Source organism: Pogonomyrmex barbatus, unplaced genomic scaffold, assembly GCF_055798465.1.
Source record: "Pogonomyrmex barbatus isolate J1 unplaced genomic scaffold, ASM5579846v1 scaffold5, whole genome shotgun sequence".
Taxonomy (NCBI): Eukaryota; Metazoa; Arthropoda; class Insecta; order Hymenoptera; family Formicidae; genus Pogonomyrmex; species Pogonomyrmex barbatus.
In genome coordinates this window covers 1827160-1846907 of record NW_028297149.1, presented here as the reverse complement: position 1 = coordinate 1846907, position 19748 = coordinate 1827160, and the positions used below count along the sequence as shown (strand labels likewise).

Here is a 19748-nt window from a genome sequence, read left to right as displayed (position 1 = left end):
ATGTATGCATATACATATGTACGTATGTATATACATACTTGTAGTTTATGTACATATGTATGTATGTATGTACGTATGTATTTATGTACGTGTGTACGCAGTACTTTCTCCACGAGATACACATCCGGACGAGTCGCGCGATGCAACTTGTGCTCGTAGAACGCTCCAGCAACGAATTCTCCGCGATAGTCTTCGAATAGATAAGTTACGGGATTAGTACGCAGCACTATAACGATCTTAAACACCTCGGTGGTCCAATTTGGCGTGTAACCTTTTTCGAAAACTGTCTTGTACTTGCTCACGCGTACCGATTCGCCTACTTTGAATTTTGCTGGACCTATGATCTTTATCGCGCTGTACACCGTGCCCAAGAGTTTTTTAGCAATCGCGGGAATTACGTCAATGGGTCGCATGCCAATAGTACGATGTTTGCGCGCGTTGTAATCTAACACGAGGCGCGGCAGCGCGTCGACCCACTTGTAAGTACCATTAAATATAAACATCTTCCACATGTCGTTTTTAAGTGTGCGATTGAACCGTTCGATGATCGATGCCTTCAATATCGAATACGTGGAATAATGATTAACGCTATGTTTTTTCAAGAGTTTCTGCACGTCGGCATTGTAAAACTCCTTCCCCGTTATCTGTTTGCAAATTTCTCGGGCATCTTCCGCTCTCTCGAATTATCTCGGCGATAGCGTTAGCCGTCTCGCTTCCGATCTTGCTTTTGAGTGGTACGGCCCAGGCATATTTGCTCAACGCATCGATAACGGTGAGTATGTAATGATGACCTCTGTTGAAATTCGAATATGGGCGCATGTCGACGATATCAGCTTGCCACAGATCGTCGTACCCCCGAATTATGATACGTCTTCGTGGAAAATTTCTTCTGGCTGGAGCGTGCAATTCCTCGACGAGTCGTCGCCTTACGGAGTTAATATTTTTTTCACATCCATCGGATTTTGACGATCTCATGTTTCGATGATGTTTGATATTAATGCGTGTAAATAAGATATATTACAATTAAAGTTTTTTCCTCACTGACGTCAATCGACTGGCTCGTTTCGTCGACACGCGATTTAATTTATAATAATGCCGGCTTCGCGAAGTTCCTCGATGATCGACAGCATCTCGCTGTCGTGAGCGTTGTGACCAGCTCGGTGCGAAGCATCGAATAATCGAAGTCGATCCACCAGTTGGTTGGGATCGTCCCAATGCACGTAATCGATCTTGTTGTCATTTAACTTCATGGTAGATGATATATTATTCATGCCTGCATCCCTTTTATTGCTTCTTTTATATGTAGATACGAACGGAGCGATGATATTAATGTACTTGTATCCCTTGTTGCCCATGATGGGATTGTGGGCGCTGTGACCACGTCTATAAGCATTCGTTGTTAATAGTATACCTTTATACGTTGTTAATATTATACTTTTATATATTATTTGTTTGTCATCTTCGGTAAATATAGCTTCATCGGAAAGTCTCTTGAAGATCAATTCGTATAATCCTGGTGTACCATTATATTTCACATTGTCTATGATTATGGAGTCATTTTTGTCAACGTCAAACTTTTTGTCACCGAGCATTGTATCACTTTTGTCGAAATAGATACCGCACACATTATCGATCGCTTTATCTATGTCGTCACCGAGAAGAAGGCCCACGTACTTTCGTCCCAATGGTCCTAGCTAACCATTAAGCGTCTCACGACTTTCATGCGTTTGCAGATTCTGTTTGATGGTTGTTTCGAGTGACGGTTCACTAACGTCTTTCGTTTCAAAAATATTTTCATTTTGCACGAATAGCGGTATTTTCGATAGTTCTTTTGATGGTTCTATCGATGTAGAATCAAACGTGAATGAATCTGACGCGTTATTCAATTGTTTTGTACGCTTTTTAGATTGCGGCGATAATTTCAACCATCCAACATCCGTCCAATACGAATTCCTGTTAGTAGTAGTAGTAGTAGTAGTAGTAGTAGTAGTAGTAGTATCGTCATCGTCATCGCTGTCTTCACGTTTCTTTTTTTTCTTAATACTGATATCCTTTGCAACATTGGCTACTTTTTTAATTGGATGTGTTTCCTCGACGATCTGTTTTAGAGGTTCGACGATGGGTTTGAAGCGTCTCTCCAACGCTACATCTTCATCTATTTTAATAGTTTTCAAAACGCGATTTTTTGTGAATCGAATCGCTCGTTTTCGCAATCTGTTTTGCTATTTTCTTGCGATCTTTGATGTTATTCATGTTGCCTAATTGACGTATCAACATCGACTAACCACATTATGGTACCGCGAACGTGTTAAATTCTTTTCTGTACCGCCCGTTCACAAGCGGACTGTCTTTGTCTATCACTAGGAATCCATACTCGCGCCGCCAACAATCGCGACATAACGCACAGAATTCATCATACGACATGTCAGTATTCACATGATCGTTGTAAATAACATGTTTCAAGTTGGTACCATTCTGTTTAAATAAAATCAGCAAGTTCGCATTGTCGCGTATCAGATGTTTAGGTATCTTCGCATACGTCTGACAGAGATAGAAGCAGTCGACGTTCGAGTGACGACCCATCGTGAAATACTCTCTCATCACATCTTGCTTATCACATGCAATGTCGTCGAAAACGGAGATCGAATTGGGATCGAATTGTGCCTCGTTCGGTGGAATGACGTCACTGTTGTTGGAAAACGTAAAATAGTCGATTTCGTCGATCGATGCCAACAAAGTTTCGAGATATCGATATTTTGGTTGTTGCAATGACTTCGAATACACGTACACGTTCTCGAAACGTACACCGTGCGGACTCTCGAGCAAACTTATGAGAACGTTGATTTTACCGCAATTCGATGGACCGCAAATAATCGCGCGTATAGTACTCGGTAGTATTTCACCATGCTTACGCTTTGTCGCGATGTCTCCCATCATTTGCGCTTTCTCGTCGTAGTTCACGACGTGTATCGTCTGCAGGTACCGCACGAATTTCATGTTCACACTGCGTTATCTAGGCTTTGATTGAACGCCTATTTATAGGCGCGCGAAACCGCGATTCGCTTAGTAGCAAAAATGTATCTCACGCTATCGCATCTATTTGATATTTGGGATTTGCGCGCTGAACAGTTGCAATATATACCGAAGATCATATTGTTACATATATGTGGTGACTATATCGACCACGTGTGGGACAAACTTCCGGAGCATATAAAAGCGGATTTGGAGGTTCAAATCTATCGTCGCTGCATCGAGCATTATAATCAATCGTGGCAACGCACGCATATAGACGGCCCCGCACCGAAGATAAAGGATTGTAACATATGTCAGCAGCAACGAACAAAGGCTGCGTTGGAGGACTGCTCAATCGAGCGATAAATGCGCTACCTTTCGAGTTACATATTCCTGGCTATCAGTTTTGCGGTCCGGGTACTCGGCTGAAAAAGCGATTAGCCAGAGGTGAAACGGGCATAAATCTACTAGACGCGGCGTGCCGTGAATACGACATTGCGTATTCTCGGAGCAACGATCTCACCGATAGACACGCGGCGGATAAGATACTCGCCGATAAAGCCCTAGGACGCGTCATTGCGAGAGATTCGAATTTGGGCGAAAAAGCTGCCGCTACAACTGTTTGGGCAGCGATGAAAGCCAAGACCAAGATCGGCATGAGTATGAAAGCGAAAACAAAAAAAAAACGAATACTTCCAACGGCGAAACGAGACGGCATATTACCGATTCTGCCAATGTTGGGCGCGCTCGGTTCCATGATTGGCGGAGCGGCCAGCGTGGCGGAAGCGGTAAACGACAAGAAAGCCATACAACGTCTGCTCGAGGAACTACAACGTCACAATCGCGCAATGGAAACGCGCGGACAGGGATTGTATCTTGCTCCGTACAAATACGAACGGGGACTATATCTCGCTCCGTACAAAGGCGGACGAGGTGTAACAGCGAAAAAAAAAAAAAGAAAAAAAAACGTCAAAGAGACAATAAAAATACTTACGGGTGTAACTACCAACGTACAATTGGACCAGCTGGCGAAGCGTATGCGCATACCATACTTAGAGGCCATAGAGGCGTTTTCATGCGTGACGCATTACCAATTAGCGGCGCGCGTCGAAAAGAGAGCGGTGTCGTAAATCTGGATGACACGATGGGTCTCGGCACTCTTTGGGTAGCATACGCAAAGAGAAACGATCGTGTTATATATTTCGACAGTTTCGGTAATCTTCGACCGCCGAAGGAACTGGTACGATATTTCGGAGACAATGTTATGATAGAGTACAATCGAACGTCCTATCAGACGTATGAACATAGCGTCTGCGGACAGCTGTGTTTGTGGTTTCTCCAAACGGTCGACGCGCATGAATTTATAAAGTCTGACAAAATGCCGCGACGTTTCAGTATTCATTGAACGCTTTTCCATTATGTCGCTGACGCTTACGTTAAGCGGGAAGAGCAGCGTTCTCACGGCAAACTACTTTCCAGCCATAGATTTGAACGACGATGACTACGAGCTTGGTCTAACAATTTTGGAGACTTATCACACGATACCGAATGTAAACGTTTCGAACAACAAATTTTATTTTGACAAAGACGACGCAGAAATTACGATTCCCGAGGGATCGTACGAACTGCAAGCCATAAATGAATTTTTGAAACGTGAGATTTTATGAAAACATCCGCAACGTGACACATCCGATGGTAACGCCGGTGACACCGCGCGCGGCGATGATGACATTGGTGAATACCCGATAGTGTTCCGCGCAAATTACAACACGATGAGGTGTGAGATTAAATGTGATTACAGAATAAACTTTAACAAGCCCAATAACATTGGATCGCTGCTTGGTTTCTCGTCAAAGCGTATATTGCAACCGCGAAAGTGGTATAAATCGAACATGTCAATCAACATAATGAATATAAACATTATCCGTGTAGAGTGCAATGTGACCGCGGGCGCGTATAACAACGACAAAAGTGTGCACACGATACATGAATTTTCGCCGAGCGTGCCACGAGGATATAAGATATCGGAAAGGCCGATGCAAATCATTTACTTGCCAGTCATCGTATGGAGCATTACGGAGCTAACGATACGCATTGTTGACCAGAACGGACGATTGCTCGATTTCAGAGGAGAAGAGATCACTATCAGATTGCACGTACGACGGCGACGGCGATAACGCGAGCGCGACATTTGGGATGCTCGTGTTGAACGAAGCGAAGCACGCTCAGAGAGATAACGCATCTTTTATAAAGAAAACACCAATCGACAATACTCGCTCATCCGGTTGCATCAAAAAGAGAAAGAAACTCAACGTATCGAACGTTAAATTTTTACAAGCTTTAGGATTCGCGGTGCGCAACTTGTGAGATGACTGACATCCTAAACATCGAAGACGAGCCAATCTTCGATGATCGCATCTTCAAGATTGAAACTCATACGTATAACCGTTCGCCAATACAACGTTTGGGTACAGTGATGAGATAAGAATACCCATACAGCAACAGGATCTGTACACATTGCCGTACGAAAGCTTTCTATATATCGAGGGAAAATTAACGAAGAAAAATGTTGTCGACGGATCTGATGTGATGTTGGGAAATAATTTTGTGGCGTTCATGTTCGATGAGATTCGAGCTCGATGGCGTGGAGATTGATCGCAATAGAAACGTGGGCATAACTAGCGCGCTCAAATACTACGTAACAACGTCATCCGAGAGAAGCGTGATTCTGAGAAATGCTAGCTGGGATGCGTGTACCAACGCGGATGGATATTTTAACTTTTGCATACCTCTCTACGTACTATTGGGATTCTGCGAGGATTACAGACGCGTGGTAATCAACGCTCGTCATGAGTTGATCTTAATACAATCGCGCAATGACAACGATTGCCTGATGGGAAATTCGGCATTGGATCCCGTGATCGACTTATTCAAGATACAATGGCGAATGCCGCACGTGTTATTGAACGAGATAACAAAACTATCGATGCTGCGCACTTTGGAGAGCGGACGATACTTGAGCATGGCTTTTCGCTCGTGGGATCTGTGCGAATTTCCGCTGTTACAGCGTACAACCAAGTATTCGTGGACCATCAAGACCGCTACTCAGCTGGAGAAGCCGCGATATGTCATCTTCGCTTTGCAAACAGGCCGAAAGAACATCATGACCGAGGACACGAGCCGATTCGACGACTGCAACTTGACCAACGTAAAACTCTATCTGAACTCAGAATGTTATGTCCGTACGATGATATGAATCTGGATTTCGAAAAAAACAGATGGTTTGTGTTGTACGAAACATACGCGCGTTTCTGCAAAAACTACTACGGATACGAGTATCTCGAGCCAAGTCTTACCCTCACGTCTTTTCTACGTTACGGTCCATTCGTCATCATCGATTGTTCTCGACAAAACGAATCAGTCAAGAGCGCAACCGTGGATGTGAGATTGGAATTTGAGACTAAGGAGAACGTACCGATGAATACCACCGCGTACTGTCTCATTATACACGATCGCGTGGTTCAGTACAACTCGTTGACCAATGTTGTACGCAAGATCACCTAAGAGCATCGCTGGTATATGAGAGACAATAAAATCTATACATCGAAATCGATCGCAGTCTTCTTCTCGACAGTCATGTCTGTGCCAACGTTCGTAGACCTGCAAGGTTTCCTCGTTGAAGGACAGTTTGTCGTAAAAGAGTTTGCTGCTCTCAAAGAACGGACCGTTCTCTCTCATTACATTTTCGCAAGCCCTATACCGTGGCATTTCCTGGCAAGTGCCGACAAATCTCGCGCACGCTGGGTGATACGTCATCATCATAGACTGCGATGGAACGACGGAACGATTCCGTACAGCGAAGCTAAAAGTTTGATTACGAAAGCTGTGCATGGTATGAAAGAAGATAACGACGACGACGACGATGATGATGCTGTCATATATGTCAAGGGACACGAAAAACGAAAATGATTGCGGAATTTGCTTCTGGACGATGAGAGCGCGTGTACATCGAAACCCTGGATGTGGATTATGAAGACATAGATTCTTTAAGTAATCTAAATGCTGATAATTCTATACGATTTGGATATCATTATACCAATTGCGCGTTACAAAATGTATTTAAATTGTTTAATTGGTGGGCAGATGATCTTAAATAAACATATATAACATATAATATATTTTCTTTTGTTCCTTTTCCCCGCTGTTACATTGATGATTACCTAATATTCTAACGATCCTATACATTTTTTCAATATAACGTTCGATCGACTCATCGATGACAAAGAAATTGCGTTATGATTGAAGCGTGAAACTTTTTATTCACATTTTCTTTTTTTCTCTTTACATATTTTTTATAGCTGATTAGGTTTTTTCTTGAAATAAAAATTTTATAATTAATTGATAATGACGCAATCTTTTTCTCCTTCAGTTTATAATCACTATAACAGTAAACTCGTTCTCGATGTGCTATCTGCAATTGTACGATTCTTTGTCTTTTTCTTGACCACTATAACACGCCTATTCAATGAAATACTATCATAATAGAGTATTGTCATTCAGCGAGGTCATTGGATTTTTTGTCCACTCTATCTTTCAAAAGAGAGGAAGGGGAGATTGACGCTCTGCCGTGTCAAAATTTACGCAGGTGCGATTAGTCCTCCGTCATTCGTTTGTACAAACGATCCACACGTAATGTACTCCGCCAAAGGAAGCAGTGCACTGTACGATGGTGAAACGAAGAAGGAACGTAACGCGTAAGTTCGACATTTTCTTTTTTTCTTTTTGCAACATTACGCAATATGTTACTTAATTTCTGTTACACAGCATTTCGATGGAGCCTCGCGCGGTGCGCTTGATGAGCAGACGTTACAACCTGACGGCTACGGGCTTTAAGTTTCTGGAAATTGGAATTAATGTTGGTCCACCGAACTACGTGGAGATCGTCCTAGGAGATCATCGAGGACAAGAGCTGATACTGTCTCTCGAAACATGGAAAGGACTCCATGAACAGCAATGGAATATCTACAAATTGCTACGAAACAATTACAAAGACAATTTTATAAGCATCGGACCGTTAACAGTCCGAGTTTGTATGATGAACAACGTTACACTCGTATGTCTTGAATCTTCAAACGTACGCATTATGATGGTCGAATCGACGCTACGCCGTATGTTTAATCTCGCCGAATGTATTAATATAACGTTCAATCAACTAGACAGACTCGTTGATACGATCGATGAAAAGTATACGCGATTCTCCAACATTGCGTCTATTATAACAAAGGAGGTACCATACGTGACACGCGATAGCGATATCTTCGATAGGCATCAACTCGTCAATTGCGAATTGTTAGCTTTAGTTTTTAGTATGTATGAAAAAAAGACATAAAAGATATAATAAAAATGTGAATAAAAACGTTTTCACGTTTAAAAATATAATTTCAATCAAAACAAATTTCCCTATATCTTAAAATAAAATAATATTTCAGTTATAATAAGATATTATTTATTGGTATAATCAATAAAAAACATCAATAAAAAAAGGGTAATATCTTTTTTCTTATTGAATTCATTTCATTTTCTATAATTCACTTTTTTGTAGTTTCCCATTTTCCACGTCGTCATAAAAATTTATTGTTTCCTACTATGAGAACTTGATCAAATAGAAATGAGCACATTCAGTATTTATTATTAAAAAACAAGAAAAAAATTAAGGAAAAGTGTCCATTTATCGACTAATACATTATTTTCATTGAATAACGGATTTTTCGGATTTCGAGATTTTCGAAATGAACATGTTGCGACATGTACATTTATTATAGCCAGAATAACGGCGCTTTTTTTTTCCTTTTTTTCCTACGTCAATTTCTACAAAAAATATCTTTTCTAGCAGCTCTTCCTAGACAAAAAAAGACCCCCTCTCCCCCCCTTCCCACTTAAAAGTACATTCCAAAGGACCATCGACAAAGCATTTCCCCTTCCCCGTGCCTACCAGTTACCCCCTCTCCTTTACCCCCACGTCCCCGAGTACCCCGCACACCCGCACCTCGCTCGGAGCTCCTGGGTTAGAACCGGCCTAGTATATCTATTCATACCATCGATTGATCATGCGAACGGCCTACTGAGCCTCGAGCTGGTATTGCGTATGGTGAGCGAATGTGGATTGTTGATAAATTGGGAAAAGTGTCGTTTTCCGCAGGAAGAGGTGGAATATCTGGGGTACATAGTGAAGAAAGGACGTATTCGTCCATCGGAAAATAAAACCAATGCTGTAATGAAGTTTTCGGAACCCACGAAAGTCAAGCAAGTTCAGAGTTTTCTGGGCTTGACGGGGTATTTTATACCCGTAAATTTATACCCGAATATTCTCTGATTGCACGGCTCTTAACAAATCTACTGAAAGAGAATGTAGAATTTCAATTTGCTGCGAAGGAGGCGGGAGACGTTTCAATAATTGAAAGCGATATTAAGTAGTCAGCCTGTTTTGCGACTGTATAATGTAAGAGCGTATACGGAGTTGCATACGGATGCATATGTATATGGATACGGCTCGATTTTGTTACAGTGAGATAGCGAGGACGGTGCGCTGCATCCAGTGTACTATGCGAGCGGCAAAACTTCACCTGCGGAAACGCGGTGCACCAGCTACGAGCTCGAGTGCTGGAATAGTGAAATCCCTGAAAAAATTTAGAGTGTATTTATTAGAGATACAATTTAAAATTGTGACGGATTGTCAAGCGTTTGTTATGACAATGAATAAAAGAGACTTGTGCGAGATGGGCGTTGTTGGTGAGGGAGTTCCGATACGAGATTGAGCATCGACCAGGCAGAAGTATGATGCATGTGGATGCTCTCAGCCGTAATCCCCTCCCCGTGTGTATGCTGTTGGACGAGGAGGAGAACGGTTTCATCGCGCGGTTGAGAAAGGCTTAGCAAGAAGATCCGGAACTGGAGAATATCTTCGATTCTGCGGAGCGCCGACGGGTGGATGGGTTTGTTGTGAAGAACAGCCTTCTGTTTAAGGAATGCGAAGGCAGTGACTTACGTCTAATCGTTCCGAAAGCGATGCAATCGCAGATAATTAGGAGAGCACATGAGAACGGTCATTTTGCTGTAGGCAAGACGGAGGCTCTCGTGAGGAAGGATTATTGACTCAGGGACCTGCGTTCCAAAGTTGAAAGGATTGTTCGCAGCTGTGTAAGTTGCATACTATCAGAGAGAAAACAGGGCAAGCAAGAGGGTTTGTTGAATTCTACTGCGAAGGGAGATTTACCGTTAGATGTATACCACATTGACCATTTGGGATCATTGCCCTCAACAAGGAAGAATTATAATCACATTTTGATGGTAATTGACGCATTTACAAAATTCGTGTGGCTTTATACTACAAGGATAACTAACACGGCCAAAGTATTGGATCGATTGCAAAAGCAGGCATTTTCGGGAGTCCGCGACGAATTGTTTCGGATCAAGAGACAGCGTTTACGTCGCATGACTTCGAGAATTATTGTAAAGAAGAGAACATCGAGTACTAGTGACCACCGGCGTTCCGAAAGCGAACGGACAGATCGAGCGGATGAATCGTACGATCGTCTCATTATTAACGAAGTTGTCTGCGTCGAACCCGGGAGAATGGCATAAATATTTGGACGCGGCACAGAAGTATCTCAATGCGAAGCACTCGTACGTCGCCATTTCATTTGATATTTGGAACACACATGAGACTTAAGAGTAATCCGGAGATAAGAGAAATAATCGAAAACGAATGGATAATGATGTTCCAGGAAGAACGCGACGAAATTAGAAGACAGTAAGTAAATATTATTCAGCAGGAAAGTTCAGCAGGACAATAGGAGAAGCTTCAATAAAAACGGGAAGGATGCGAAACGTTATAATCGAGACGAACTAGTTGCGATCAAGAGGACGCAACAGAAGCCGGGATTGAAATTTTCGAGGAAATATCTTGGACCATATCAGATCACGAAGGTCCTACGTGGTCCTAATGCTCGATATATCATCGAAAAGGTCGGCGAACATGAGGGATTTAGACAGACCGTAGCCGAGCATATGAAGCTTTGGATTCCCTATGATGACGAGTTTTCCGACGAAGAAAATGCAACGAGTGCATCCGAAGACGGATGCTTAATCAGAATGGCCGATTGTGAGGTTTAGATTCTGGAAACATCAAGAGCGCGCTGTCACGGGATAAATGTACAGCTGACATGCCTCGACCGCGTGCGTTTTGCGTGTCGGGCAACTGCCGAAATACGGTTCAGACAGTGAGTCGTCGACCGGTCGCCGAAGCCGATAAGTAACAGTAGTATAGTAGTTCGTTTGTAACGCCCGATAATGTGTTCGTTTGAATGAATGTAACATTAGAATACATGATACCACACACACACACACACACACACACACACACACACACACACACACACACACACACACACACACACACACACACACACACGCACGCACGCACGCACGCACGCACGCACGCACGCACGCACGCACGCACGCACGCGCACACACACACACACACACACACACACACACACACACACATTTATTACAGCGATATCTCATAATGACCCCACGGTAAAGTATTAATGGAATCGGGTATCACATATCGTTTATTGTCGTACAGACTCAAAGCTACTTTCAGTTCGGACACGGTGTAGACTTTGTGCAGCATCGAATATATGCATGCCTAACGTCTCGATCGCTGCGACGATTCGTTCAAACATTGCGTGAAGTCCTCGAACATTGTCGTTCTCGCGACGGTATTCCTCTTGATGCCTTTTATCGCTCTTTCCCAGAATCCTCAGAGGATACATCTCTTCGCTCTATTATGAATTTCATGATCGCTCTGTTCTTCTCGTCTTTCATCAAATCTTCTTGTTCACGCGTGGTATATATCGTACGCCGTCGAAGTAATCGCTCGTATCAAATCTCGCGATCTCCCGTTTCATGTTTTCGTAAACGTTCTCGCACTTCAGAAGATATATCAAGCTATCGGTGTCCGTGTCTATCTCTAGAATTTATATACTGATGTAGATTGGTTTGTTGAACTTAACTCAAGTCTGCACAACTCGACGACCATAAGATTCTCGTCGAAGACGCTCCTACTGTGAAAGTTCGGTTTCGCGATCATCCTCTTTGTCGTATCTCCTGTCCCATCGCGTCACGAATCTCACGTCTACGTCATCGCGTACGTTCTCTATAATTTTATCGAAAATCGAAAATGTTGTTTATCAACTTGTTCAGATTCCTCTCGAATTCGTTGTTTGTATGAGTTCTTCGTTCCGTATTAAATTCGATGTACGCAACCAAGGAGACTGCGCGAATTGCAAAGCGTAATAGTCCTCGTCAAGCGTAAACCATGCCATACGCACTGCTGAAGATTACGATAGTGTGTCACGTAATGCGACTTGTAGAACGTGACGAGCTTATTGTTCCGCTTTTTCAGAGGTTTTTCGCGCGTCGCACAGAACGGAAGATCCGCATGACCATCGTGAAGATATCGATACTCAAGATCCATCTCCAGGATGTGAAACTGAATCAGGCGGCATCGACATAACATCGAGATTTTCAATGTCCTCGATCCACCGAAATTCGTACGGTAAAGACTTGCACATCGCCCAGCCATAGAGATTGTTCATGTCGTACGTCGATAGTCGAGACGAGTCGTACAACAATTTGTACTTGTTACATCGACCGCCAGGAGGATCCCAATCCACCGATCACTAGAAGAGATTCCAACTCACCAATCGGCAGGAGGATCCCACGATCCCCTTCTTTAGGATATAGGAGTCCTCCTTGTTTATCTGCTCATTTAATAACTATGAGATCAAAATATTGAATAACGAGCAAGTTAAATTACCAACCTAGAACTTCTCAGCACTACATGACAATAGTAAACAAGTTCCAACCTAAGAACACCGAATTCCATACGTACAAGTCAAAACAAGAAAGATGTTTTAAGGTAATTTTGGAAAATATGCACTTCTCTATTGACATCGATGAGCCCAAAGAGCTAAAATTTGTAGCAAAGGACACGTGATTACCAATATCTGGAATATTAGGCAGAGAAATACCAAAAAACCCCTTTCTATGTTCTTTGTTGATAACAAAAGAAATACCAAAAAACCCTTTTCTATGTTCTTTGTTGATAACTTTGATTAGAGCAACAAACAAATTTACGAAATTAAAACTCTTTTATAATGCAAAGTCACTTTTGGACCATCACATCGTAGACGGGAAATTCCTCAATGTATTAATTGCCAACGTTACGGGCTAAGAGACATTAAGAGTTTCTATTATCGGAACGTTGCGGCTTTCTCTTATTACGAATTTTATGACTATTTTTTTTCGGATAATTATTTTGGCAAGAGAAAAGGAAAAAACACATACATATTTTTATTTTTTTAAATACATATTTTTGCATATTATATATCTTTATTTTTTAAACAAATTAAACATATTTTTCATTTAAACGTGAAACTTTTTATTCACATTTTTTTACACACTAAAGATTAAAGCTAACAGCTCTCAATCGACGAATTGACGTCTATCGAAGATATCGCGTATTGCATTCGATACTTCCTCTGTTACAACAAACGCGATGTTGGAGAATCGCGTATACTTGGCATTGATCGTATCGACGAATCTGACAAGTCGATCAAACGTCATATTGATACATTCGTAGATTCAGATCAAATATTCGACGTAATGTCGATTCGATCATCGTTATACGTTCAAAGATTTAAGATGTACGAGTGTAACGTCGTTCATCAGGCAAACTCTGATAGTTAACGATCCGACGCTTATAAAATTGTCTTTGTAATCGTTTCGTAGCAATTTATAAATATTCCATCGCTGCTCGTAGTGTCCCTTCCACGTTTCGAGAGATAGTATCAGTTTCTGTCCCCGATGATCTCCCAGAGCGATCTCCACGTTGATTCCAATTTCCAAAAATTTGTAACTCGTGGCTGTCAGAGTGTAACGTCTACTCAGTAGGCGCACCGCGCGACGCTCTACCAAAATGCTGTGGAAATTAAATATATAATTGCACAATATTGGAAAAAAATAGAAAAAAATAAAATGCAGTTGAAACTTATGCGTTACGTTCCTTTTTTGTTTCGTCATCGTACGGTGCACTGCTTCCTTTGGCAGAGTACATTGCGTGTTGATCGTTCGTATAAACGAATGATGGAACGGAGTATTTTTCGTGCAAATCATTCGATGGAGGACTGATCGCATCCGCGTAAATTTTGACATGGCAAACCATTAATTCCCTCCCCCTCCTTCCTCTCTCCCTCTTTCTAGGAATTTCATTGTGATCAAATTTCATGATCATTGTTATTAATTTCATGTGTAGCGACATGTTCACAAAGGATCGCGATGACATGTTTAAATTTTTTCCAGGAAAAGCCACGATAAGATAACTTTTTCTAGAAGTCGACGTACGTGTCGCGACGTGTTAAGAGAGAAGCGCCGATACTCCGGCTGCTATAAACAAATTGTGATTCGGAAGACCTATGATGATGATGATGATGATGATGATGATGATGATGATGATGATACTCCGATTTAGACAAAGAAGCAGCATTGATGATTGTACGTATCGCGGCATGTTAAGAGAAGCGCCGATAATCCGGCTGCTATAAACAAATAGATAAACAAAGTGCCACTCGGTTGCAAACGTATGACGACGCTCCGGTTTAGACAGAGGGATAAAAGAAACTGCAGATGATATATAATAGGCATTGGGCGCGCGGGATCACAGTAGATGTTTTGGAAGTCTAATGAATCAATCGAATATAAGAGAAAAATGGAACACCTAGACTGAAACATTAGAGCGAGTGAAACGCGAGCTGCTGGAGCAGTGCAGCCAGGTCGCTATCTTGATAGAGTGTTTCGCGTGGCTGCAATGTGACGAGTGCAATCTCGAGTGTTCCTCGAACAACTCGAGGAACTCGAGGAACTTAGCCATGTTAAGCGTTCTCGACTCACCAAATAGACAATCTGTAGTGGCGACTTGCGGATGCAAAGGTACAGTTAGAAAGATGTTTCGTGCACATTGGTGGCGAGTACGCGAGCATCAGTAGAGACAATGGATCTCTCGTTTGGCGTGAGATTGATTGGCGTTTGAAAACCGTATATTGACTGATGCGGTGATTAACGTGGACTATATCGAACCGCGATGATTTTTGGAAGATTCTGATGTAGTGCTCGAACGAGTGCGAGACATTGTATAAAGAAACAATAGTGTGAAAGTGAACACCGTTCAACGGCAAGTTTGTGACGGACGATAAATGCCAATAAAAATATAAACACGAAAAACTATAAACTCTTTCGAGTCAAATTTGTACGAATGGTACGAGCAACACATCATCGAACCCACGTTGGCGTCACTGAGTTCCAAGAATGCGACAATGGATGGGCGCTGTCGCGAATTCTTAATCTGACTGTAAACGTGAACAAATATAATCCCATGCACGCAGGATGTTACATTGAGTTACCGCGGGAAATTATGTTAAAACGAGCGATGATCAATGATCCGGAGACAATGCGTGGTCGGTGATCGCGGCTCTGCATCCGACCGAAAAGGATACAAATCAGAAATCGTCGTACCCGCATTACATGTCGGTTCTGAATCTCCAAGATTCCAAGATTACGTTTCCGATGACGTTGAATCAAATTAAAAGGTTCGAACATCTCAATGACATCAACGTCTACGGTATCTACGGAGAGAGAAAAGGAAATTCTTCCTTATACGGCTGAGAAATAAGAAAATGGAGAAGCACGCAAATCTGCTGTACGTGCAGAATCCGTACGACGACAACAGGGCATTTTGCGTACATCAAGAACCTGTCCCGCCTCGTGAGTTCGCAAATAAACAAAGAAAAATTCAAGAAATACTTTTGCGACCGGTACATATACACATTTTAACAAATTTCATTATTTCAACAAAAATTTCATTATTTCTCTTATAAATTGTTCATTTAATACTAAAAAAATCATGTTTTCCTTTTTTTGCAGATGTCTACATTACTTCAGTTCATTTGAAAAATTGGTCATATGTAATAGATTGCGAACGACTGCGCCATCTGATTGCTAAGCGAAGATGACAAGTGGCTCTCATTCAAGAACCACACAAATAAGGAATGACTTCCTTTCGTATACGCAGACTTGGAATGCGTACTACGGCGAACAGAACCGACAGAGAAGAAAGACGCATCATATACCTATCGGCAATACAAACTATTTAGCATCGGATACTACGTGCGATGCTCGTACGATGTCGCGTTATCAGCGTATCGATTTCGTCGCGGCGGAGACTGCATTGCATTTTGGCAACTCGAAGACTTGGCGCATCGAGCAAAAATTTTATCCGCGAATGTCCCCAATGAAATGGAAGCGTTATTGAAAGAACAGTGAGAGGCATATCGTAGCGCGACGCGTTGTCACATTTGTGAAAAACCATTTGCGTCGAACGACACGTGGATACGCAATCATTGTCACTTTACCGGTCGTTACCGTAGTCCCGCGCATTCAAATTGTAATCTAAATTATAAGATTCATATTGCATTTCAGTAGTATTTCACAATTTATCCGGTTATGACGCACACTTTGTCATCATGGAAATAGCTACAGTGTTCGAAGGCAGAATCGACGTGCTGCCGATAACAAAAGAAAAATACATTTCGTTTACAAAACATGTTAAAGATACTGCCGAGAAATTAGATTCATGAAATTGCGTACAACTGCAGTTCATCAATTCGTACAAATTTTTAAATACCTCGATAAATTGGCATCTTTTCTAATGAAAAAGAAATTAAAAATTTTATGTTCCGAATTTTCCACGTTATCAAACGAAGATTTTGTTGACTTGTTGACGCATAAAGATGTCTTTTCTTATAAATACGTGGATCGCGCGGACAAGTTGCAGGACACGCGCCTGTTGTGCCGCTTCGGGCGCAACTCGGGAGTGCATGTCGGAAGAGGAGAAGAGGGTCACAACTACACTTTGATTGTCGAATAAATTACTTTATTTAATCGACTTGGGTATTCGTTATTTCTGAGTCACCCACAACTGTCATACACTATCACACTTTTTTAATGTCTACGCGGTATTTGTACGTCCGCGCCTTTGATTCTGAGCCGCACCTGATTACTCTCGTCGCTCTTTTATCCGCTGTTACGCAACCCTGGCGCGTAGGCAGCGTCCTCGCGTCGAAACGTTGTTTGGTGCGTCAGCGTTTAGACACATGTTGTCAGAGTCAGCGTCCTTGCCGAATTGCACATCAGTGCAATTGGCGCGAGCGCGCATTATTTCTTATTATTTTAGTTTCATATTTTAATTGCTTAATTCATAATTCTCGGGTTAGTCAGGATCCTTGGGACGAGGTCGGGTTGCTTTATTTAGGTTGCCTCCCTCCCCCTTGAAAAAAGAAAACGAGGGGGAATTTTCTTTTAGCTTAGCGCTTATACTAATAGTACAATAGTATTTCGAGACGCAGTACGCAATGCTTATGCTAATCTTATAGTTAAGTTTTACATGGGTTGCTATTTTATTTTTACATCTATTTTTACATTTGGTGTTACATTTGTTCTTAGTGCATCATTGCTTCGTCGAAAACCTTTGGTGTTATGATGGGGGATTCTTTATTGCAGTTTTTCTTTTTTTTACAATTACAATTATTATAACGGTAATGATTATAATTACTATTAATCCGCTAAAGCTAATCGGATATACAAAATGGCTATTTCTGAATGTATACATATTTTCGTCTACCTGTTTGTTTACTTTCAATATGCTCTAGCGAGTTCGAGTGGATTCTTTATTATCGGTTGTAATTTAATGTTTTTTATCGGTTGATTAATTCTGCTGTCGCGCGGCGTGAGTGTTAAATTGAAGTCTGATAACTGTGCCTGTATATATTTCGTTCGCCGTTGTCGCTGAGTTACTAATGTTATCTCGGGCGTTGTTAGTTTTTCGTTAATGTTTATTTTCCGTTAATGTTTTTTCACGTCGCTTAACTCTAATTGTTGCTCCGGTGACTTATCGCACTACTTATTTTTTTATTTGTTGTCATCAAATATAGTCACGCTTGTGATTCTGTTAATGTCATCCACAGGGATAATGTATTAAACGCTACGCATCGCTGTTCGCAGTTATTGAGTTGGCCCGGCGCGTTTACATAGACTTGCACCTCGCATGGCGTGCGTTTGTGTTAATATGATAGACAGGAAAATCTCGTTCGCATGTGTACAGTTGTCCGTCTTGTATACATGTCTACAGTTCGTTTTCGTCTGGTAATATGTAGTGATGATTTTTCTTATCTATCGCTACTAACAGGTGGTGAATTTTTACAAATGTGAAAGTATCATGGTTGCGTATCGATAATGATACAGTTTTTATTAGTTTAAATGTTGGAAACGCGATTATCGGAAAACGAATAATCGTGTAAATATCCGGTTTATAATATGCGCTTATCGTTATATATTTTTGGATCGTACGCCAGTTTTCTATCCGTATTGTAAACGGAAAATGTAAACTTTTGGTCAATTAAGTCGCGGCTTCTCGCAGCTCTGTTACGATCTTTTCCAACAGTAATAGCCGCACGTATAATATCCCGTCTTTGGTCAGTGACAAATAGTCGATTATATTTTCTACATCTTTTGTCAGATCCGTCATTATTGTCAATATTAAAAAGTTTTCGTCCATGTCCTCGCGTTGTGTATACTTCGCAAGCTGCAACTCCATCCGTGCCATGACATTCCGCAGTATAGTTTTGTTATGACCAACCGTTTTTTCCAATGCATCCATGTGCCCGATTGTGGCGTTGATAATTTTGATCTGAGTTTTTGTCGCGTACTGTAAGGTCTGTTGGTTTTCTTGCAGCATTTGTATTTGTTCATTGAGATGCTCTTCGTCCTCGGCATTAATGGTACCGAATAACGTTTGCTTATTGTGCCAATCGCGTTTATCAGTTCTCGTTTGCTGTCTCTAGTGTAATAGTTCTCAGTCGCGTTAACAACTGTGTTAATTTTGCATTGTCTTTTTGTATTATTTGCATTATGTTTTTACATGTAAACTGGATGGGTCTGATGATGCTTTTGCATCGCTCGCTGATTTGATCTAAGTAATTTTCCATCTGTTGCGCTCTTTTTTCTAGCGCGTTGATGTCCGGTTCGATTACTAATTTCCAGATCGTTTGCATCTGATTCATCGACCCTGTTTCTTCGAAATAGATGCCTGGCATGAAATCTTTTCAGCACGAATGGCGATGCGGCTTCACTCGGCACTGCACAAGTGCCATTGTACGGTCATTATCCTGAAAGTTCGGGATTCATATTACACTTCCTTATTCTATTTAATATTTCTTATGCTGTTTGGTGCACGCCAGTTCACCAGTAGCTTTCGCGCTGTAATAGCTGCACCAATAGCTTTCCGAACTGTTATTCAACCGAATTATTATCGCCATGTTTCGTACGCGCTGTAACGGCTGTACCTGTTTCTATACGCCTACCCTGTGCGCGTCGTGTGACCGCGCCTATTGGCTTCGTGTCGTGTTACGACTCCACGCGTGCGAGATGAATGGTGTGATTCGACGAAATGTGTATTCCACAGGGCAAGGTGCACGTACCTCTCCGACGGGAGCCATGGGTTAGCCGGCGATTCGCGTTATCTGTACTCCTCCGCGCGAGGAGCGTCCTACGAGGAGCAT

At 41.8% G+C, this 19748-nt stretch overlaps 3 protein-coding genes across 3 annotated transcripts; 2 read left to right on the top strand and 1 right to left on the bottom strand.

Moving 5' to 3' along the window:
* Positions 1-14: 14 nt before the first annotated feature.
* Positions 15-1645, bottom strand: LOC148935263 (uncharacterized). The gene has a single exon (XM_089082220.1). The coding sequence runs from the start codon at positions 1590-1592 to the stop codon at positions 1080-1082; it is 513 nt and encodes a 170-aa protein (XP_088938346.1). The 5' UTR covers positions 1593-1645; the 3' UTR covers positions 15-1079.
* A 1678-nt stretch (positions 1646-3323) lies between these two features.
* On the top strand, positions 3324-6108 carry LOC148935262 (uncharacterized). The gene has a single exon (XM_089082219.1). The coding sequence runs from the start codon at positions 3324-3326 to the stop codon at positions 4140-4142; it is 819 nt and encodes a 272-aa protein (XP_088938345.1). The 3' UTR covers positions 4143-6108.
* A 1596-nt stretch (positions 6109-7704) lies between these two features.
* LOC148935261 (uncharacterized) lies at positions 7705-8401 on the top strand. The gene is made up of 2 exons (XM_089082221.1): positions 7705-7766; positions 7837-8401. The coding sequence occupies exons 1-2, from the start codon at positions 7705-7707 to the stop codon at positions 8399-8401; spliced, it is 627 nt and encodes a 208-aa protein (XP_088938347.1).
* The last annotated feature ends 11347 nt before the right edge of the window (positions 8402-19748 follow it).